General features: G+C 42.7%; 1 protein-coding gene across 2 annotated transcripts in view; it reads left to right on the plus strand.

Annotated features, from left to right (window-relative positions):
* The window catches only part of LOC311113246 (receptor-type tyrosine-protein phosphatase delta-like), a 609,241-nt gene that overhangs the window by 550,512 nt on the left and 35,008 nt on the right, over positions 1 to 23,721 (plus strand). For both annotated transcript variants that reach the window (XM_084156451.1, XM_084156452.1), the window contains 5 exons: positions 4,462 to 4,671; positions 5,991 to 6,151; positions 9,640 to 9,752; positions 15,011 to 15,052; positions 15,640 to 15,737. In XM_084156451.1, the coding sequence (XP_084012577.1) occupies positions 4,462 to 4,671; positions 5,991 to 6,151; positions 9,640 to 9,752; positions 15,011 to 15,052; positions 15,640 to 15,737 (624 nt within the window). The remainder of the gene's footprint in view (positions 1 to 4,461; positions 4,672 to 5,990; positions 6,152 to 9,639; positions 9,753 to 15,010; positions 15,053 to 15,639; positions 15,738 to 23,721) is intronic.

The raw sequence follows: 23,721 nt of genomic DNA on the forward strand, positions 1-23,721 counted from the left end.
GTAAATGTGATCTAGAGTTTTTTCACCTCAAGTTGCACGCTGGTAGAAATGAGGTAAAACGGATTTCTGTTTTCCTGCATTAAAGTCACCGGCCACTAGGAGCGCCGCCTCTGGGTGAGCATTTTCTTGTTTGCTTATGGCCCCATACAGCTCGTTAAGTGCGGTCTTAGTGCCAGCATTGGTTTGTGGTGGTAAATAAACATCAATGGTAAATAATCTGGTCTACAGCTTATCATGAGGTATTCTAACTCAGGTGAGCAGAACCTCAAGACTTCCTTAATATTAGAGATCGGGCACCAGTTGTTGTTGACAAAGAGGCACACAAACACCCTCCTCTGAGCTTCCACGACGCAGCCATTCTGTCCTGCCGAAAAAACAGCTAGATTTATATTTACCATGTTCTTGTTCAGCCACGACTCTGAGAAACATAGGATATTACAGCTCTTCAGATCACATTGATAGTATAGTCTCAAATGGAGCTCATCCAGTTTTTTCTTCAGGGAGGTATCCAGTGAGTCTCGTCAGGTATCCCACACGCCACTGTCTCCTCCTTCTTCGAATGTCAGGGACTTGGGCCTGGTCCGCAATAATCAATGTCTTTCATTTCTGACTGATTGAAGTAGAAGTCCTCGTCCAAATCGAGGTTAGTGATAGCTGTTCTGATGTCCAGAAGCACTTTTGGGTCATAGGAAACGATGGCGGTAACATTATGTACAGAAAAAGTTAAGATCAGTGCAAAGAATATAAAAAAATTGCACAATTGGTCAGGAGCCCATAAAACGGCCGCCATTCCCTCTGGTGCCATGATTTATCCCAACCCAAGTGTGAACAGGTTTTAGCACCTTTTGCATCACTAGACTTTTGATGTAAGTAGATCAGGATAGATTAATATCCATTAAATACTTTACTTGTCATTGTGAGTAGGTACTTATGGGGATTATTTATTCCTAATGCAGTAAATGGAGCAAGCAAAAAACATAATATGAGCATACACTTTATCTCTGAGAAGAACCATGTTGTTGTTTCGCTGAGTCTCATCTGCCGATTTTCATGTCTCACACCTTGACCGATTACCAGAAAGGTGCCCCCTACCGTCAGAATTGATTTGTTTGTTAATATTGGGCTCTCACCTTTTCACAACTTTTCCCAAGGGCGGTTTGTTTTAGCCGTGTTGACAAGGGAGATGATTGAAGACATTATCGGGTAGTGACACCACCCCCCCGAGCCAAAGCCATTGCAGAAACTTGATAGGCACACACTCACTCCAGAGGGAGAGATATGGAGTTGGCTCACGTTGATGCGATGTGTACTTTTGGGTAGTCTTAAACCACATACACTGAACAAAAATATAAACGCAACATGTAAAGTGTTGGTCCCATGTTTTATGAGCTGAAATAAAAGATCCCAGAAATGTTCCATACGAACATACAAAATCATATTTTGTGCACAGATTTGTTTACAACCCTGTTAGTGAGCATTTCTTTGCCAAGATAATCCATCCACCTGACAGGTGTGGCATATCAAGAAGCTGATTAACAGCATGATCATTACACAGGTGCACCTTGTGCTGGGGACAATAAAAGGCCACTCTAAAATGTGCAGTTTTGTCACACAACCCAATTCCATAGATGTCTCAAGTTTTGAGGGATCGTGCAATTGGCATGCTGACCGCAGGAATGTCCACCAGAGCTGTTGCCAGAGAATTGAATGTTCATTTCTCTACCATAAGCCACCTCCAACGTTGTTTTAGAGAATTTGGAAGTTCGTCCAACTGGCCTCACAACCGCAGATCACGTGTATGGCGTTGTGTGGGCGAGCAGTTTGCTGATTTCAACTTTGTGAACAGAGTGCCCCAAGGTGGCGGTGGGGTTATGTTATGGGCAGGCATAAGCTACCGACAATGAACACAATTGCATTTTATTGATGGCAATTTGAATGCACAGAGATTCCGTGACAAGATCCTGAGGCCCATTGTCGTGCCATTCATCTGCCGGCATCACCTCATGTTTTAGCATGATAATACACAGCCCCAGGCTGCAAGGATCTGTACACAATTCCTAAAAGCTGAAAATGTCCCATGGCCTGCATACTCATCAGACATGTCACCCATTGAGCATGTTTGGGATTTTTACATTTACATCATTTAGCAGACGCTCTTATCCAGAGCGACTTACAAATTGGTGCATTCAACTTATGATAGCCAGTGGGACAACCACTTAAAAAAAAAAAATTATGGGGGGTGGGGGAAGAAGGATTACTTTATACTATTCCAGGTATTCCTTAAAGAGGTAGGGTTTCAAGTGTCCCCGGAAGGTGGTCAGTGACTCCGCTGTCCTGGCGTCGTAGGGGAGCTTGTTCCACCATTGGGGTGCCAGAGCAGCGAATAGCTTTGACTGAGCTGAGCGGAAACTGTGCTTCCGTAGAGGTAGGAGAGCTAGCAGGCCAGAGGTGGATGAACGTAGTGCCCTCGTTTGGGTGTAGGGTCTGATCAGAGCCTGAAGGTAAGGAGGTGCCGTTCCCCTCACAGCTCCGTAGGCAAGCACCATGGTCTTGTAGTAGATGCGAGCCTCAACTGGAAGCCAGTGGAGTGTGCGGAGGAGCGGGGATGCGGGGATGCTCTGGATTGAGGTGTACTCTCGATTGACAGCCACTTCGCACAGCCATTGAAGAGGGGTGGGACAACATTCCACAGGCCACAATCAACAACCTGATCAACACTATGCGAAGGAGATGTGTCACGCTGCATGAGGCAAATGGTGGTCACACCAGATACTGACTGGTTTTCTGATCCACGGCTCTACCTTTTTTTAAAGGTATCTTTGACCAACAGATCTGTATTCCCAGTCATGTGAAATCCATAGATTAGGGCCTTATGAATTTATTTCAATTGACTGATTTCCTTATATGAACTGTAACTCAATAAGATCTTTGAAATTCTTGCATGTTGCATTTTTATATTTTTGTTCACTATAAATCAAGCAGACATGAAACCAATAGATGTCTCACACCATTACATACACTGAATCACCTTTTTATTTCAGTTGGGCATGAATCAGCGTTATTGCACCCAGAACCACATAGGTATACTTAGACCTAGTTATGCAGCCTATAGCAATAGCACTTGAGTGTAGAACTGCACAACATTACACTTTCCCATAAGAGCGAGACAAATTTGGCTTTGTTTTTCTGCGGAAGCAATCACACTCCCATTGTAAGAGTGTGACCTGATTCACATTCTGATCAAGTTGCCTGGTGTTGCTAGCGGGTAAATAATGTCTAGTCTCCCTATTAGTGCAGTGTAACAATGCAATTTGTGACGGGGGGAGTGGAGAAGGGGCTAGCCTAGCGCTAATGCTCGGGGACTCACCACTTTCTTTTGATTTAGATGTTGCGTAATGCTTCTGGCCACTTACAAAAGCTGTAGGAAATGGAGCCAAGGGTGTTTTGTGTGTGTGTGTGTGTGTGTGTGTGTTTGTGTGTGTGTATTTAATTACCCATGCCTAACAAGCAACAGAACACCATTGCATTGTTGTTTAATTGATACCTTTAGGGGCTTGGTACTTACAGTACAGTTGGTGCGCTCAGCACTTTCAATGAGTAGCCTCACCTATATTGTCTAGCATGCCACAGGGCATTTGCTATTATACTGTTTTAAAATTGTACATTCCAATGACTACAAGCCATCATGCGGTCATGATAGGTTCAAAAGGTTGCTGGTGTCTGGGGAGTCTGATGGAAATATATCAACACAATATTAACAGAATGAAGTCCATCTCTACCTATCGACAAGTATTCAGTCAGTTTACCACATTTGCCTCTCATTCATTCTAAAGATGATGCATTGCTTTAGCACTCGCTGTCTTCTTTGCATTGTCAATGTAGCCAAAAATAAACAATAATCATATTTATGCATGTACACACACACACACACACACACACAGCAGAGCATGGCATCTCTTCCTATTCTATTTCATGCCACTGGAATGTCAAAACATAGTCTCCTTTCTAAAAAATCTCTTTCTTTTACTTAAAATCCTTTTGAAATTTTTGACAGTATTTACGTTATTATAGAATCTCATTTAGAAAAATCCTTACAGCGTAGAACAAATTAAATCCAAATGGTCATATTTCGTCTTCCTATGCAATCAGTAGTTTGAGCTTTTGTAATCAGAAGGGATGTAACACAGATTTGTAGTGTGTGTGTGTGTGTGTCTGTGTGTCTGTGTAGCTCAGTTGGTAGAGCATGGCACTTGCAACGCCAGGGTTGTGCGTTTGATTCCCACGGGGGACCAGTATGAAAAAAAAATATCTATGCACTCACTAACTGTAAGTCGCTCTGGATAAGAGCGTCTGCTAAATGACTAAAATGTAAAAAATGTGTGTGTTTGTGTGCAAAACATTCTTTGTGTGTCTTTTTTATCGACTGTCTAGCTACATCGTCTCAACTCTTTTCACTTTTAGCTGCTCAAAGAGATTAACCGAACAAGCCGAGGCCTTCGCTTCCGGAGGCAAGCTGAGCCCAAAGCCTACATCGCGGCCTACTTCAAAGACCTTCCCACCGACTTCACTCTGGGAGACACCAAGATCTATGGTGACTTTGAAAACAAGCAGCTCGCCAACGGCCAAGAGTACATCTTCTTTGTGCTTGCTGTCCTCGAGATCTCTGAAAATGTAAGTATATGCCTTTTTATGCTTTTTTCTTAAAAAACCTCTCTCTCTCGATCTCTCTCAACATTTGTTTCCTTCTATTCTCTTAGACACCCCACTCCATAAAGGAATTAGTTCAGACATGCGCTACAGTCAGCCCTCTGGCGATTTCCTTTTACAGGAATCTTTTTCCCTTGTGTTTAAAGTTGCATATTAAATGCAATTGATTTGGGTCTTTGACGTCTTGGCAGGGGGCACGTCCCTTGGCTGGATGTGTTACGTCAAGTCCGTTTGAGCCCTGGTACCTGAAAAAGGGCAAGAACAGAGCCTGCTACTGTAAAGGGGAAATCCCCCAGAGGCTCCAGTCAATCGCAGAAATAACTCGATAACGGGACTCCTCTTTAATTGCACGCTTACCGTGCGGATGCCCTTATCTCCTCCACTGCAGCTAGGGTGTGTGTATGTGTGTGTGTGTGTGTGTGTGTGAGAGAGACAGACCGAGAAGGAGTGTGTGTGGATCAAAGGAGAAAGGGGCATGATTAGGGCGGGCGGGCGGACAAAACGGGGGGAAATCTTTAATTTGCCCACCACAGCACTGATTGGCTTTTTCTTGGCCCCAAAGCCCCAGTCTTTATCTCGTTCCACTCAGAACTACGTAAATTAACTCAGTCACAAATGAGAGATGTTATGGATATTACGACGTGCCCATATCGTTTGGATAGGTGAATTTGTAAATTTGCATTGACACAATAACTTTGAATGGGCAAATCTTAGCCTACTCGGCACATACAGGTTGTCCTGATGTCTTTGTGAAAGACTGACGGAATATACATGTACTAGTAGAGGAAAAGTTGAAACTTGGACAATTTTGAACTTTCGGTGGCCTCACTGAAGGGTTGAGGTCTATTGATTGGAGCTCAGCTGTGAGGGTTGACAGAGATATGAGAGAGTGCAGGTTGTTTTTCTAGACAGCTACACAGTCAGGAGTAAGATATCACTTCATTTTGAGGAATGATAAGGAACCTAGTCTGAACTGGGACCACAAAATATGTTTTCAAATTCATGGGAGGCAGAGGAATAGTGACATTAGAATCAGCCAAAAAATATTTCCTATCGTAGTCTGGACACCTAACTACATTGTTGTGATAAAACAATTTCCCCTTCTCTACTCTACTCTACACTACCTGCATGTAGAACTAGCCTACTGCATGGTTATTAAAGTAGTTATTCCACTAGTAGTTACAGTGGTAGTATAATGCCTATGTCATGTAAAGTGTAGCCTGAGAGGCTCAACAAAATAACACAGTGATGACTAATACAACTCCCCTTCCTCTCCTTCCTAGACCATGTATGCCACCAGCCCCTACTCCGACCCTGTTGTGTCAGCGGACCTTGACCCCCAACCAATCATTGACGAGGAAGAGGGACTTATCTGGGTGGTGGGCCCAGTGCTCGCTGTGGTCTTCATCATCTGCATCGTCATTGCCATCCTCCTGTACAAGAGGTAAGGACTGGAGAAAGTGAAGCGAGAGAGAGAGAGAGAGAGAGACACTTGCATCATCAAAGTCAAATGAAGCACATTCAAATACACTGTCACACAAACAGTCTACATATCAGACAGACACACTCAATCACACACACAGTCACACACATGCACACATACACAGAAGAAATCAGAGCATGTCTGAACCTCCAGCGGAAGCTGACCGTTCGCCGCCACCGTTCATCAGTCAAGCGTAGAACCACACACACACACAAGAGAGCCAAGCTCCAGGCCTGCTTGGTGACCCCCTGTTGACCTGGTGCGTTACGAGGACACATTTCTCTCTAGCTTCTCCCTCTTATATTTGACACCTAGATTGAATACTGCTTTGGGCCAAGTGAATCAGTCTCCATAGCATCCACATTGAATGGCATTGTAGAGTGTATTAATGCATTACTGGGAGAATCAGCCTTGAGAGAAGTGAAGCCTGGGCTTATAGTCTATCAATAGGTATGTTGTCCACTCAATGTCACCAGTGTGTTTACTAAGTCAATGTCACCATCATGTTTACTAAGTCAATGTCACCAGTGTGTTTACCAAGTCAATGTCACCAGTGTGTTTACCAAGTCAATGTCACCAGTGTGTTTACTAAGTCAATGTCACCAGTGTGTTTACCAAGTCAATGTCACCATCATGTTTACTAAGTCAACGTCACCAGCGTGTTTACCAAGTCAATGTCAACAGCGTGTTTACCAAGTCAACGTCACCAGCGTGTTTACCAAGTCAATGTCACCAGCGTGTTTACTAAGTCAATGTCACCAGCGTGTCGGGACTTTCCTGAACATAACCAGGAAATATTTAACTTGTTAAGATACATTTGTATGTAATATAATTGGTGGCCAGTGTGAGGAGCAAAGGACATCATTCATGTTACTGTGTGTGTTGCGGCAGGGGGAAAGGACGAAATAATAGCCCCACAGCATCGCTGATTAGCTGTATAAATCAGTCACAGCAAGATACACACCTACATGCACACTCGGATACAGGTCACAAACATTTTTATGTTAATTTGAGCTGAAAGTCAAGGTTCCCCGTGTCCCAGTCCCCATTATAGATCACAACGAACGTAAGCGGCTTTTGTTACAACGTTAAGGGGAAAGGCCATATAAGCTCAAATTATATTATCTAGTCTTTTTTGAATGTATTTTCTTCAAAACTCCTTGCAAGCACGTTATTTTGTATAATCAGTAATCAGTACTATCACAATTGTCATGTGTTGTTGCCTTGATGTAGTTATTCTTTAGGATAGAAACAGATACACCGAGCCCTTCCATGCTCGAGTGACAAACAATCACCTGAAACTACTAAATAAACAATACATCTTTGGATTGCACCTGGGATGAAATCATAGCATTTTAAACGACACATACCCAAGGCGGCATAATTGAGCGTGGTGTCGGTAGTGAAGCGACACTAATCTTGCACGCCAACCAACATTGAGATGCGATTGTTATCGCCGGGTCATGTTGACGTGCCAGCTAACATCCTGTCATGCTTTATTTTCCTTGCTTTCGAATGGAGCAGCAAACCAGACAGGTAAGAGCGAAAGGATGTGATATGGCTGACAATACCACAACTACCCCTACCTCAACCCTTTTTCTATTCCTTTGCAGACATTTCCTACCCTCTAGCTTGTTAGGCAGAGTTCAATCATTGCAGAAAGCGAGTTCCCGCAACTGCACTTTTGACCCACCAAAGCACGTTTAAAAGTCAGCTGCTTGCATTGATTAAATTCTGACCTACGTTCCAGATGATAGTATTTGAATTGACATCATATATTTGATCAGCCAGGACAGTTCATTTTCTAAAATGTGTGTGCTTTCCTTTCTTCCATTACTCTCACCCTACATTACATTACAAATATTAATAGTATTTTGTATTTGACGAGAACCCATATCAACATTTCAATTTTCCATTGACCAAACATGTCTAAATGTCCTGTCTGTCTCAATACAAAGGGTCAATTTATTGATAAACACAACCCCTAGAAATCCTTATTTCTTAGATTTCTATTGAATTCAATGTCTCACCGCTTGTACGCAAGACACAACTGACTTGCATGCCTAGAACAGAACCAACATGCATTACAATGCCAAGACTGCTCCCCATCACTTTCTCCTTAATTCTCAAAATGCTAGTTGGCATGAACATTGAATGCCAATAATATATCACAAATAGATATATTTCTTCAACAGCATTACATCACAGCCAAATATACTCACTGGCCGGGAAAGCACTATACTGTACCGGTATTGTAACACTTTAACAGCGTTTGCCCAGCTTTCCCCGCACAACTACTCCCAAATCATTTCATTCCATTTTTAATTCAGCTTTCAATTTGATTAACCCTGTGTTTTTACCAGATGAGCCCTTGCATTGCTAGATGGTTATTACATTGTAGGTTATGGCTAAGGTACACTTTACCGTACTCTCACAATGCCATACATAGACTATTGTATGTGTTCAGATATCGGTTCAGATGTACCCATGCTATCATTTTCAGCCTTTTTTTTCATGCCTGCATTCTCCACCAAATGTAGCAAATTGTATGACTCATTCTGTATGTTCCCATCTACGTGTGTTCAAACGCATGCAACGATGACCTCACACGACCCATTTCATCCTTTGTTGTTGTCCTTGACCATTACACCATTGACCCCCCCCCCAGGCTATTTACACAAGCCTTATTGCTTCCCATATAATGCAAAGGTCACAGGTCAGTGATTTTACTTAACCCTAATGAAGAGAGGTTGGAGGTCAGAGGTCAAATGATGATAAACTGTTTTGAACGGTCACTTCTAGTATAGTGACAGTCCCCCTTTTACTCTGTACACTTCTCATTAGACAGATCAAATGTCACCGTATTGAGTCTTTGGGCAGATCTGTGTCAAAGCTCTTTGTCAGAGACTGCACTGTTTTATAAATAAGTGGTCAAAAGTATTATATCCCCTATGTAGAAGGATTATATTTCATTGATGAAATCTCCCAATGCCCTGTAGGTTAATCTCAGGGATTGTGTGTATTTATGGCACCTCTCTATTCTCTCATAAGCATGATATGGAATTTATTAGACTGCATTCCCATTATCGGAATGAATTAAAGATGCACTAAAGTTCATCACCAGGCTTTAAACTTTATGCTTCTTGAAATGTTAATCTTATAAACGTTTATGAACATTGAGATATATGTCCCACTAAGAGTAGCATTCATCCCCATGTATACAAAACATAACACAATCTGTCAGATTAAAGGAGTACACAAACTATGCTGGAACACATCAGATGTAATTCATCATTAAGACATATTGTATATTGAAAATGTATACATTTTATTATAGTGTCATTTAATTTTGGGAAATATCTTCAACAGGGATGAAAATGCACCAAAAAACGATAGAACACAAAACATAATAAAAAATAAAAAAGTTTGAAATGTTTTTTTCCCCACAGGAAAAGGGCAGAATCCGAAGCTAGAAAAGGAAGTCTGCCCAACAGCAAGGAGATTCCATCTCATAACCCCACCGACCCTGTGGAGCTTCGACGCATGAACTTCCAAACGCCTGGTAAGGGATTTTGTTGTTGTTGTGAAAGCAAACATAAATCACACAAACCACTGCAAAGCTTCCTAGATCCGTAATCACTCAATGACTTAAGAAACTACGGACGTCTTAGTCAAAATAAGATGTACAGTGGGGAGAACAAGTATTTGATACACTGCCGATTTTGCAGGTTTTCCTACTTACAAAGCAGGTGAGAGACGGAATCTAAAACAAAAATACAGAAAATCACATTGTATGATTTTTAAGTAATTAATTTGCATTTTATTGCATGACATAAGTATTTGATACATCAGAAAAGCAGAACTGAATATTTGGTACAGAAACCTTTGTTTGCAATTACAGAGATCATACGTTTCCTGTAGGTCTTGACCAGGTTTGCACACACTGCAGCAGGGATTTTGGCCCACTCCTCCACACAGACCTTCTCCAGATCCTTCAGGTTTCGGGGCTGTCGCTGGGCAATACGGACTTTCAGCTCCCTCCAAATATTTTCTATTGGGTTCAGGTCTGGAGACTGGCTAGGCCACTCCAGGACCTTGAGATGCTTCTTACGGAGCCACTTCTTAGTTGACTTGGCTGTGTGTTTCGGGTCCTTGTCATGCTGGAAGACCCAGCCACGACCCATCTTCAATGCTCTTACTGAGGGAAGGAGGTTGTTGGCCAAGATCTCGCGATACATGGCCCCATCCATCCTCCCCTCAATACGCTGCAGTCGTCCTGTCCCCTTTACAGAAAAGCATCCCCAAAGAATGATGTTTCCACCTCCATGCTTCACGGTTGGGATGGTGTTCTTGGGGTTGTACTCATCCTTCTTCTTCCTCCAAACACGGCGAGTGGAGTTTAGACCAAAAAGCTCTATTTTTGTCTCATCAGACCACATTACCTTCTCCCATTCCTCCTCTGGATCATCCAGATGGTCATTGGCAAACTTCAGACGAGCCTGGACATGCGCTGGCTTGAGCAGGGGGACCTTGCGTGCGCTGCAGGACTTTAATCCATGACGGCGTAGTGTGTTACTAATGGTTTTCTTTGAGACTGTGGTCCCAGCTCTCTTCAGGTCATTGACCAGGTCCTGCCGTGTAAAAATCATACAATGTGATTTTCTGGATTTTTGTTTTAGATTCCGTCTCTCACAGTTGAAGTGTACCTATGATAAAAATTACAGACCTTTACATGCTTTGTAAGTAGGAAAACCTGCAAAATCGGCAGTGTATCAAATACTTGTTCTCCCCACTGTAGTTACTTTATCTTCACCTGACTTAGTAGGTGAAGCAGCAGAATTAATGTAATATATCAAATCAGGTTTGTTATCATTGGGGAAGTGTGTGAATGTCTTATGCGTGACCTCTTTAAAAGACACCACCTAAATGCTAAACCAACACTTCTCACAGAGTTCCTGTGACTAGAACATTCTGGGGGGTCATTGTTCAAAGTGTGGCTGGACTTGAGGGAAAATGGACAGGTGGCGGGGAAAAGATACACAGGGTCAAAACTGACTGACTCCTCCCCGGAGATAGAGGTGCTGTAGACAGCAGTGCAAGGCTAACACTTTCATGGTAGTTAACATCGTCCTTGTCTTCACGGGTCACCTACAGATGTAGGATCTTAATTTGAGCCAGTTTGCTATAGCATGAAAAGAAACCTGCAGCAACAGAAAATGTGAATTATTATGTGGATTATAATGAATGGATATTTTTTGTAAGGGTTGATACATCATTAGGGCAAATCAAGACTGACATTTTAAAGTGGAAATCTTTTTAAACATCGAATACACTACAAATTTGCATTTCCTGCTGTGAAGGAAAATTCTCAGCAACAAAAGACTGATCAAATTAAGAACCTACATCTGTAGGTCGGTGCAGCCTTTGCCAAGCTAACACTAGTCTCCTCAGAGTGACAGTGTAGCATGTTGGAAGTCACAGGTAGCTGAAACTATGACACTGTCACTGTGCCATGTTACATCCTGTACATGAGGCAGTGGACAGTGGAGAGAAGAGTGGGCCAGTGACAAGCTGTGAACACAAACGTCCCCTCCCTTTTGACCTTCCCCGGCGAGGTGAACAGCGGTCATGCCTGTTCATGTGACCCCTTTTTGTCGCAGAGGGGAAAAAGATGGCCGCCACAGTTCTTTTGTCCCTTGGAGAGCCAATGCATTTTCAAATTTTTGGAGTGAAGAGACACGCTCAACTTGGTACTGGAGTTCTTCTGGCAGCGAGAGCAGTGGGACAGGTGTTCAGGGACTGCCAATAATGTAATATCAAAGCCACATTTTTCAGGTCAGCTCGTATGAAAAGGGAATAAATTATCCCAGCCGCAGGCAGATTTTTTAAAGATTATGCATATTTATGAAACCCCTACTCTCAATTACGTTATATCCATTACTGGAAATGTCAAACTTGGCAAGAGGGGGTGTTTTTTCCCCTCTCAGTTTTCACTTTGAGAAGGGGACTTCAGAGTGATCTAAACCACCACACTTTTCCCTATTCCGGAATCCTCTACAACCATCTTGATTAGTCTCGCACACCATTCTCATTTTCCAAAGAGCCTCTCAAAGTGACTCTCGACTTGCTCGAGCGGTCCAAACATCTTTGTCTCCCTCTTTTACAGCTTCCTCTCCAGTGCTGATTGGTGCTACATTAGACCACACTTCTCTTCCCTCCCTCCCGCCCTCCCTCCCTCGCTCCCTCCCTCTTTTCATCCCTCTCTCACCTCGCTACTCCTCAATGCGCTTTTCCATCTTGAGGACGCTTGATGTGTGCATGGCGCCACGTGGCGATTGGCAGTTCCATTGTCAACCGGCGGCTGAAAATGGGCCTTGAGTGGTAGAGGCTGATAGAAACAACCTCTTGGAGAAATAAAGCGAGTGAGCGCGGGAGAAAAGAGGCTCCGCTTTTCCGCTTTTTCCATTAGCTAATGCCCACTTGTGTTATCAGTGTAGATGAAAAGACCACTGACGTGCCCTCGCAGACACTGTCTCAGGCGGGAGAGTGGGAAAAACGGCACCGTGTCCCGGCTATTATGAAACCTCTATCTGGGACAGGATGACAGCACTTTGTGCGGAGCCGCCTTCACGAACCCTCCCACCCGGTGGCCAAAAAGTGTCCTGAGTCAACATTTCGGCAGCTGTGTTTAAGCCTAGACATACAGTACCAGTCAAAAGTTTGGACACACCTACTCATTCAAGGGTTTTTCTTTATTTTTACTATTTTCTACATTGTAGAATAATAGTGAAGATATCAAAACTATGAAATAACACACATGGAATCATGTAGTAACCAATTTCTTTTTAAACAAATCAAAAAATATTTTATATTTGTGATTCTTCAAATAGCCACCCTTTGCCTTGATGACAGCTTTGCACACTCTTGGCATTTTCTCAACCAGCTTCACCTGGAATGCTTTTCCAACAGTCTTGAAGGAGTTCCCACATATGATGAGCACTTGTTGGCTGCTTTTTCTGCACTCTACCGTCCGACTCATCTCAAACCATCTCAATTGGGTTGAGGTCGGGGGATTGTGGAGGCCAGGTCCTCTGATGCAGCACTCCATCACTCTCCTTCTTGGTAAAATAGACCTTACACAGCCTGGAGATGTGTTTGGTCATTGTCCTGTAGAAAAACAAATGATAGTCCCACTAAGCCCAAATCAGATGGGATGGCGTATCGCTGCAGAATGCTGTGGTAGCCATGCTGGTTAAGTGTGCCTTGAATTCTAAATAAATAACAGACAGTGTCACCAGCAAAGCACCCCCACACCATAACATCTCCTCCTCCATGATTTACGGTGGGAGATACACATGCAGAGATCATCCGTTCACCTACACCTCGTCTCACAAAGACACAGCGGTTTGAACCAAAAATCTCCAATTTGGACTCCAGACCATAGGACAAATTTCCACCGGTCTAATGTCCATTGCTCGTGTTTCTTGGCCCAGGCAGGTTTCTTCTTATTGGTGTCCTTTAGTAGTGGTTTCTTTGTAGTAATTCGACCATGAAGGCCTGATTCACACAGTCCCCTCTGAACAGTTGATGTTGAGATGTGTCTGTTACTTGAACTCTGTGAAGCATTTATTTGGGCTGCAATTTCTGAGGCTGGTAACTCTATTGAACTTATCCTCTGCAGCAGAGGTAACTCTGGGTCTTCCATTCGTGTGGCGGTCCTCATGAGAGCCAGTTTCATCACAGCGCTTGATGGTTTTTGCGACTGCACTTGAAGAAACTTTCAAAGTTCTTGACATTTTCCAGATTGACTGACATTCATGTCTTAAAGTAGTGATGGACTGTCATTTCTCTTTGCTTATTTGAGCTGTTCTGGCCATAATACGGACTTGGTCTTTTACCAAATAGGGCTATCTTCTGTATACCCCCCTACCTTGTCACAACACAACTGATTGGCTCAAACGCATTAAGACGGAAATAAATTCCACAAATTAACTTTTAACAAGGCACACCTGTTAATTGAAATGCATTCCAGGTGACTACCCCATGAAGCTGGTTGAGAGAATGCCAAGAGTGTGCAAAGCTGTCATCTAGGCAAAGGGTGGCTATTTGAAGAATCTCAAATATAAAATATATTTTTATTTGTTTAACACTTTTTAGGTTACTACATGATTCCATATGTGTTATTTCATAGTTTTGATGTCTTCACTATTATTCTACAATGTAGAAAATAGTAAAAATAAAGAAAAACCCTTGAATGAGTAGGTGTGTCCAAACCTTTGACGGGTCGTGTACATAGTGACTTCGGTCAACCCCACACAACCCCCTTCTCTGCTCTCTTCTCTGTTCTCTTCACATACCTTCGCCACAAACAACTTAAACAGAATACATTGGTAGCCTGTGTGCTAACACTATTTACATTCAACAATGTCAGTTCTACCTTGTCAAAGTAAAGTCCAACAAAAAATGTTTATGCAAGGTGAAACTTCCTGCCTGCAGACTTTGTAGGATGTCTGATGGTCAGAATGGATCTCATTATGATAGGATTGTGCGATCGCTTGACTCAGTTCTTGTTTCTCCGGGTCTGTTTTGTTGAGTGTTTTCATGTCTTTCCCACCGATTTACGCATGGTGGCATAGGCTAGCTTCTAGCATGTCAATGTGTGCGTTACTAACAGATCTATGTGACATTTAGATGATACAGTGTATAACTCTAGTTTCCGTCAGTCACCTTCCCCAACGGTTTCTACCCCTTAAACAAAGGAATCATCACATTGCTACGATCGTCTGCGACATTTTATTTATACCGTCGTTTCCTCCGCAGGTTCAGGTGACCCCGGTTACCCCAGTAACTTCCATTCGTCAAGTTAGTTGGTCTTGTTTATGCATTCACCACATTCTTTCTTTCTCTCTTTTGTTTTGTTCCGTTAGTTTTTCTCTTCATCCCCCTCTCCCCCTCCTCCTCCTTTCTACATAGACACTTGCAGTCAATCTCACCCCCATCTAATCCATACGTTACTTATTACCATGCCATCCATCGCAGGAGGCAGAGCAAAAAAATGACACATCCTAGTAACATGTCATCACTCAAAGCAGAAAACAACATCTTGGCCTAACTTGGTGATTTGTTTGTTTGTGGTTTGTTTGTTTGTTTGTGTGAATGTCTTCCGTCATGCTAACTCCCGTCGGCCGCTTCGGTGTGAATAACATTCTTCTCTCACAGTAGGAAGTGTTACAGGAAGTGAAGTCTGTTCGATGACTTCTCATTGGCTTCCTTTCCTGTCCATATCTTCCTATGAGCATGCCACTGCTTTGAGTGAAAAAATTGCCTAACAACGATCCACTTCTCCATCCCCCTGTTACACACATGCTGCTTTTCTAATGATTCACTGATTGTAACCGTGGTAGCGACCCCTCACCCCTGGCGACTGACCTCTTCCGTTTGATTGACAGGCATGGCCAGCCACCCACCGATCTCCATCCTGGACCTGGCCGATCATTTGGAGCGCTTGAAAGCCAACGACAACCTGAAGTTTTCACAGGAATACGAGGTAAACAGGAGGCTTGTTTCTTATCTGTTTGCATATTTAGGTTAGATTGGAGGTGTTATCGGAGAAGGATTCATGTTTTTGATGAACTAAGATGCCATCTGTCATTCAGAAAAAAGGGTTAGTATATTAAAGACTTTGGACTTTTGATTATGCTTTATGGTCACAGTGAAAACATCACTAGGTGTCCAGGTTGGGACTGAGTTGTTTACCCCTGGTATAGTGTATGTGAAAACATGGACATTATTACATTAATCTACATGCTTGTTAGCGTATGCTACCCCAACAGTGTAAGCTCATGTGCCTGAGAGAGAGGCTGGATGCCCTCTAAACTCATTGTGTCACTCATTGTGTAATGTGTCAGGGAGTTTATTTAAGCCCCAAGTCTCGCCATGTAATGTTATTTTCCCGGAACCCTTTAATCCGGTCATTACAAAAGTGTCACAGCACTGCCACCCTGCCATTCAGGAAAGCCAGTCCTTACATGGCACCTGGCATTCAGGAAAAATTGAAAATTAAACATTTATCCAGTCACATTACATTTTAGTCATTTAGCAGACGCTCTTATCCAGAGCGACTTACAGTAAGTGAAATTTATTTTTTATTTTTTTATTTTTATTTTTTTATACTGGCCCCCCGTGGGAATCGAACCCACAACCCTGGCGTTGCAAACGCCATGCTCTATCAACTGAGCTACATCCCTGCCGGCCATTCCCTCCCCTACCCTGGACGACGCTGGGCCAATTGTGCGCCGCCCATGAGTCTCCCGGTCGCGGCCGGCTGCGACAGAGCCTGGATTCGAACCAGGATCTCTAGTAGCACAGTTAGCACTGCGATGCAGTGCCTTAGACCACTGCGCCACTCAGGAGACATTCACAACGGGCTTGATTGAAAGGCCTGTCGTCCCCCCGCGCCGCCGTATCTCTGAACGGCAATAATTGTTCCATTTAATATGGACACCTTTCAGAAAAGGTCAGCATCTCGTCAACGCGCCTTAATCTCATTAGCCCGCAGACAAGGTGACGCGATCCTTCGGCCAGGATTCGCCAAAGTCTCATCTGACCAGAGAAGAAGAAGGGAAGGGGGTTGTCTTTGGTAGGACTGTGGCGGTCATAACATTTTGTCAGCCGGTTATTGTCATGCGAATGACTGCCGGTAATTAACTGTTAATTAACATAAACATGTTTAGCATCTCCAGGCCTCCACACATACAAGCCGCTGATGCAAGCCTTTGGAACGTCTAGGCCCCTACATTTAAAAAAGTCAAATAAATCAATTTAATATAGTGTACAAAACATTAAGAACACCTTCCTAATATTGAGTTGCACCCCCTTTTGCCCTCAAAACAGCCTCAATTCGTCGGGGCATAGACTCTACAAGGTGTCGAAAGCGTTCCACAGGGATGCTGGCCCATGTTGACTCCAATGCTTCCGACAGTTGTGTCAAATTGGCTGGATGTCCTTTGGGTGTTGGACCATTCTTGATACACATGGGAAACTGTTGAGCGTGAAAAATCCAGCAGCTTTGCAGTTTTTGACACACTCAAACCAGTGTGCCTACCATACCCCGCTCAAAGGCACTGACATATTTTGTCTTGCCCATTCACCTTCTGAATGGCATACATGTCTCAATTTTCTCAAGGCTTAAAAATCCTTCTTTAACCTGTCTCCTCCCCTTCATCTACACTGATTGAAGTGGATTTAACAGGTGTCATCAATAAGGAATCAGATCCTTCACCTGGAATCACCTGGTCAGTCTATGTAATGGAAAGAGCAGGTGTTCCTAATCTTTTGTACAGTCAGTGTACACCATCACAATATATATATTTTTTTGAAGCAGGTCTAAAGTAACATTATGATATGAAGAAAATGTATTTCAGAAGAACCAAATATGAGTCGGCCTACTGTATGTTATCTGGCTATGCGCCATGCCATAGGCTGTAGGCTAGTTCATTTAGTAGACAAGATATGCTTATAAGTCCCGTGCCATTACTTTATATTGTATGATTTTATAGTAAGAAGAATATAATTGAACTTAGCTGAATAAAATAGAAAGGATAGCCTATTTTTCCCATTCCGTAGTGAGTGCACATATGAAGTGGCTATGTTGAGCGAAAAAGTGATAATTTGAAACAGGTCCTATATACTAGATTTAGAGTTATTTGGAAAATGTTGTTGTGAATGATACAAACCTTAAAATGTCTTAGAAATCAAAACATATATGGGCTGCATGATGCGACTATAGGCTATTGACTATTTGAAAAAGTCACAAAAAAAGCTTGCACTCTGTTCCTTGCCTCAGGCTGCACCTGCTGTTCTCTCATCAAGTGATCATATTTTTATCTAGCAGACTATTCTCAATTTAATTTAGTTTTTACTAATATGTTCAATTTGTTTAGATATAGAATGGCCCATTATCAATTGGGCAGGAACAGAAAAAAGACATGTCATTCAATTGCGAATTGAGGCCGCTTTCCCACAGTTGGTTTTTCAAACATGCCGGGTAGGCTTCTCTGGTTTTATAGCAGAGCATTGCTTAATATTAGCAGCTGAGAAATAAATACAGTTGAAGTCGGAAGTTTACATACACCTTAGCCAAATACATTTGAACTCAGTTTTTCACAATTCCTGACATTTAAAATTCCCTGTCTTAGGTCAGTTAGGATCACCACTTTATTTTAAGAATGTGAAATGTCAGAATAATAGTAGAGAGAGTGATTCATTTCAGCTTTTAGTTTTTTCATCACATTCCCAATGGGTCAGAAGTGTACATACAATCAATTAGTATTTGGTAGCATTGCCTTTAAATTGTTTAACTTGGATCAAACGTTTTGGGTAGCCTTCCACAAGCTTCCCACAATAAGTTGGGTGAATTTTGGCCCATTCCTCCTGGTGTCAGGTTTATAGGCCTCCTTGCTCGCACACGCTTTTTCAGTTCTGCCCACACATTTTCTATAGGATTGAGGTCAGGGCTTTGTGATGGCCACTCCAATACCTTGACTTTGTTGTCCTTAAGCCATTTTGCCACAACTTTGGAAGTATGCTTGGGGTCATTGTCCATTTGGAAGACCCATTTGCAACCAAGCTTTAACTTCCTGACTGATGTCTTGAGATGTTGCTTCAATATATCCACATCATTTTCCTTCCTCATGATGCCATCTATTTTGTGAAGTGCACCAGTCCCTCCTGCAGCAAAGCACCCCCACAGCACGTGGTCCTCTGTAGCTCAGCTGGTAGAGCACGGCGCTTGTAACGCCAAGGTAGTGGGTTCGATCCCCGGGACCACCCATACACAAAAAAATGTATGCACGCATGACTGTAAGTCGCTTTGGATAAAAGCGTCTGCTAAATGGCATATTATTATTATTATATTATGATGCTGCCACCCCCGTGCTTCACGGTTGTTTTTATCGCACTGCTTTGCTTTATCTTGGCCAGGTCGCAGTTGTAAATGAGAACTTGTTCTCAACTGGTTTACCTGGTTAAATAAAGGTGAAATAAAATAAAAAATAAAAAACGGTTGGGATGGTGTTCTTCGGCTTGCAAGCGTCCTCCTTTTTCCTCCAAACATAACGATGGTCATTATGGCCAAACAGTTTAATTTTTGTTTCATAATAATAAATAATATGCCATTTTGCAGACGCTTTTATCCAAAGCGTCTTACAGTCATGCGTGCATACATTTTTGTGTATGGGTGGTCCCGGGGATCGAACCCACTACCTTGGCGTTACAAGCGCCGTGCTCTACCAGCTGAGCTACAGAGGACCACCATCAGACCAGAGGACATTTCTCCAAAAAGTACGATCTTTGTCCCCATGTGCAGTTGCAAACCGTAGTCTGGCTTTTTTATGGTGGTTTTGGAGCAGTGGCTTCTTCCTTGCTGAGCGGCCTTTCAAGTTATGTCGATATAGGACTCGTTTTACTGTAGATATAGAAACTTTTGTACCTGTTTCCTCCAGCATCTTCACAAGGTCATTTGCTGTTGTTCTGGGATTGATTTGCACTTTTCGCACCAAAGTACATTAATCTCTAGGAGACAGAATGCGTCTCCTTCCTGAGCGGAATGACGGCTGCGTGGTCCCATGGTGTTTATACTTGGGTACTATTGTTTGTACAGATGAACGTGGTACCTTCAGGCGTTTGGAAATTGCTCCTAAGGATGATCCAGACTTGTGGATGTCTACAATTTCTTTTCTGAGGTCTTGGCTGATTTCTTTTGATTTTCCAATGATGTGAAGCAAAGAGGCACTGAGTTTGAAGGTAAGCCTTAAACTACATCCACAGGTACACCTCCAATTGCCTCAAATGATGTCAATTAGCCTATCAGAAGCTTCTAAAGCCATGACATCATTTTCTGGAATTTTCCAAGCTGTTTAAAGGCACAGTCAACTTAGTGTATGTAAACTTCTGACCCACTGGAATTGTGATACAGTGAATTATAAGTGAAATAATATTGTGTCATGCACAAAGTAGATGTCCTAACCAACTTGCCAAAACTATAGATTGTTAACAAGAAATGTGTTGAGTGGTTGAAAAACAAGTTTTAATGACTCCAACCTAAGTGTATGTAAACTTCCGACTTCAACTGTATAGTAGCAGCTGGGATCCTCCTCCTTTTAGTGGCAACCATCAAAACTATGCTTTCACATGAGATTGCATATAGAAATGTATGGGCTTACTGTATAAGAACACTTATTTCACTTAACGTATCAACCACTGTTTGAAGAGCATGCAGCCTCTCACTGTGCGACAGGTGATATTCCGCCCAAACTCTGTATGCCATGGGCTCTCCTACCATGTTCCTGCAGCTACCCAGTGCTTCATTTGGGAAACCAAGTGAAATCTGTTCAGGAACATTGATAGTAACATGTTTTCACAACGAAACATATTTAAATAAACTGTTGACAGCCCCTCTCTCTGCGCACTTGAGGAAGGAATTAAGGATAGAGAGGAGTAGATGGAAATGTACAGCTAAAGGTAATGTGTCAGCCTATTAATTATGAAAACATAAAAAATTCCCTATTACTAGGCTATTCAAAATCAAATACAAATTCACTATAATTGTAGGCTAACTTTGTAAGCAAAATCAATGAACCAACAGCATCGCCTAGGCCTATACGTTCTCTCCCAGACTCGTGGATAGAAAGTTTGGAGCATAGCATGACATAACCAGTCCATCCAGTATGCATAATAATAGTCCACACTCAAAGGCGATTACTAGAATTTGTTTAATTTTGGAATATAGGCTAGACCAATTATGTGCCAAAGACATCTTAAATCTATGTTTTTTTTTAAATGTTTTTCTGCCGTGTGTAATATGTGGAAGGATATTAGGCTATATTGTATAACGGCACAATCATTATTTAAATTCAGGTTTATGGGGGGGCTTGGGCTTATATACAGGCCTATGCGTATGCATAAGCTCTAATATGGGTATAGGTGTTCTACATGCAATGTCTTAAATGATTTGAATTAATCCTCACCTTAGAAAGCGCTGCCCATTACGTTGTTTGGCTTTGAAACAACATCCACAATGACCATGTTTTCCACTCAGTTTCAAGCTATTGTTGAACTTCTTTCTTCAAATTGATAGATCACAATGAGGTGAGTTTTAAAAGCATGATATGGTTTTGATGATATGTGTTTGATGTGATTTTCGATTGCATTTGCATTGATGTCAGAGTGGTAAGAGGGACGTCGTTAGCCAGTTGGGTACTATCAACGCATGTCCAGAGTGCATAAGAGGAGATTACCATGACTCATGACTGCAGGTGTGGCGGTAATACAGTCACCGCAACAGCCCTAGTCTTTGGTTCTGCACATTCACAAAGACATAATACTATTTCTGTGATTTCATCAGACGTTGAAACATAGTGGGTTTGATTGATTGGAGCAGAGTGGCATGGTCCAAAAGTAAAGTTACTGGTTTTTCCCTCCCCTCACAGTCATCACTCTCGGCAGTCACTCCACAAATGTGGAATTAAATACCTTTTAAAGCCCAATAAATCCCCTGTTTCTCTATTGCCGCTTGCCATTGCTAGATGGATTCTGTGCGAAACACAATGGGAGTAAATCTAAATAGATGGACCTGCGTTCAACTGAATGTTGGCGAAGCTGCAGAATTGTGCTAGAGCGCCGAGGTCCTTTCAGGGCCATTGTGTGTGATGGAACTGCAGTCAACCTCTTTCTCTCTCACGCTCGCTCTCTCGCTTTCTCTCTTTCTCTGCCTCTCCCTCTGTCTCCAACTCTCTTGCTGTCTCTCTCACTCCTTCTCTCCCTCTCTCCCTCTCTCTGCGGGCTGTGCCACCACAGCTCCAAACCATGAGGTCACAATGTGGCTGGCTGCCAAGCTGCCCCAACCATTATTGCACCTTAAGTAAATTGAATTTTAAGTCCAAGGCGGGTATTTTCACGAGGAATGGAAAGTAATTTTCAGAGCACAATGAAACTAAAGTTCTTTATTATGAGCAATATTGCGACCCACTCTTTCAACATATTTTGATAAAAATGCGGCAGCTTAGCCTAAGTTTTGTCCTGACTGACTTGCACTGCATTCTGGTCTGCATTTCTGCAGATAATGAAAGTCACACAACTGAGATTTGGTCTTACTGACAAAGTTCACATGCTCTTAACCCTTAGCAAAGTGTATCTCATCCCCAAGCCAAAGAGAAATTTGACATACAGTGGGGAAAAAAGTATTTAGTCAGCCACCAATTGTGCAAGTTCTCCCACTTAAAAAGATGAGAGAGGCCTGTAATTTTCATCATAGGTACACGTCAACTATGACAGACAAATTGAGATTTTTTTTCCAGAAAATCACATTGTAGGATTTTTAATGAATTTATTTGCAAATTATGGTGGAAAATAAGTATTTGGTCACCTACAAACAACCAAGATTTCTGGCTCTCACAGACCTGTAACTTCTTCTTTAAGAGGCTACTCTGTCCTCCACTGGTTACCTGTATTAATGGCACCTGTTTGAACTTGTTATCAGTATAAAAGACACCTGTCCACAACCTCAAACAGTCACACTCCAAACTCCACTATGGCCAAGACCAAAGAGCTGTCAAAGGACACCAGAAACAAAATTGTAGACCTGCACCAGGCTGGGAAGACTGAATCTGCAATAGGTAAGCAGCTTGGTTTGAAGAAATCAACTGTGGGAGCAATTATTAAGAAATGGAAGAAATAGAAGATCACTGATAATCTCCCTCGATCTGGGGCTCCACGCAAGATCTCACCCCGTGGGGTCAAAATGATCACAAGGACGGTGAGCAAAAATCCCAGAACCACACGGGGAGACCTAGTGAATGACCTGCAGAGAGCTGGGACCAAAGTAACAAAGCCTACCATCAGTAACACACTACGCCGCCAGGGACTCAAATCCTGCAGTGCCAGACTTGTCCCCCTGCTTAAGCCAGTACATGTCCAGGCCCGTCTGAAGTTTGCTAGAGTGCATTAGGATATGGTCAGATGAAACCAAAATATAACTTTTTGGTAAAAACTCAACTCGTCGTGTTTGGAGGACAAAGAATGCTGAGTTGCATCCAAAGAACACCATACCTACTGTGAAGCATGGGGGTGGAAACATCATGCTTTGGGGCTGTTTTTCTGCAAAGGGACCAGGATGACTGATCCGTGTAAAGGAAAGAATGAATGGGGCCATGTATCGTGAGATTTTGAGTGAAAACCTCCTTCCATCAGCAAGGGCATTGAAGATGAAACGTGGCTGGGTCTTTCAGCATGACAATGATCCCAAACACACCGCCCGGGCAACGAAGGAGTGGCTTCGTAAGAAGCATTTCAAGGTCCTGGAGTGGCCTAGCCAGTCTCCAGATTTCAACCCCATAGAAAATCTTTGGAGGGATTTGAAAGTCTGTGTTGCCCAGCGACAGCCCCAAAACATCACTGCTCTAGAGGAGATCTGCATGGAGGAATGGGCCAAAATACCAGCAACAGTGTGTGAAAACCTTGTGAAGACTTACAGA

The sequence above is a fragment of the Coregonus lavaretus genome (assembly GCF_964263955.1).
Source record: "Coregonus lavaretus genome assembly, chromosome: 39".
NCBI classification, from domain to species: domain Eukaryota; kingdom Metazoa; phylum Chordata; class Actinopteri; order Salmoniformes; family Salmonidae; genus Coregonus; species Coregonus lavaretus.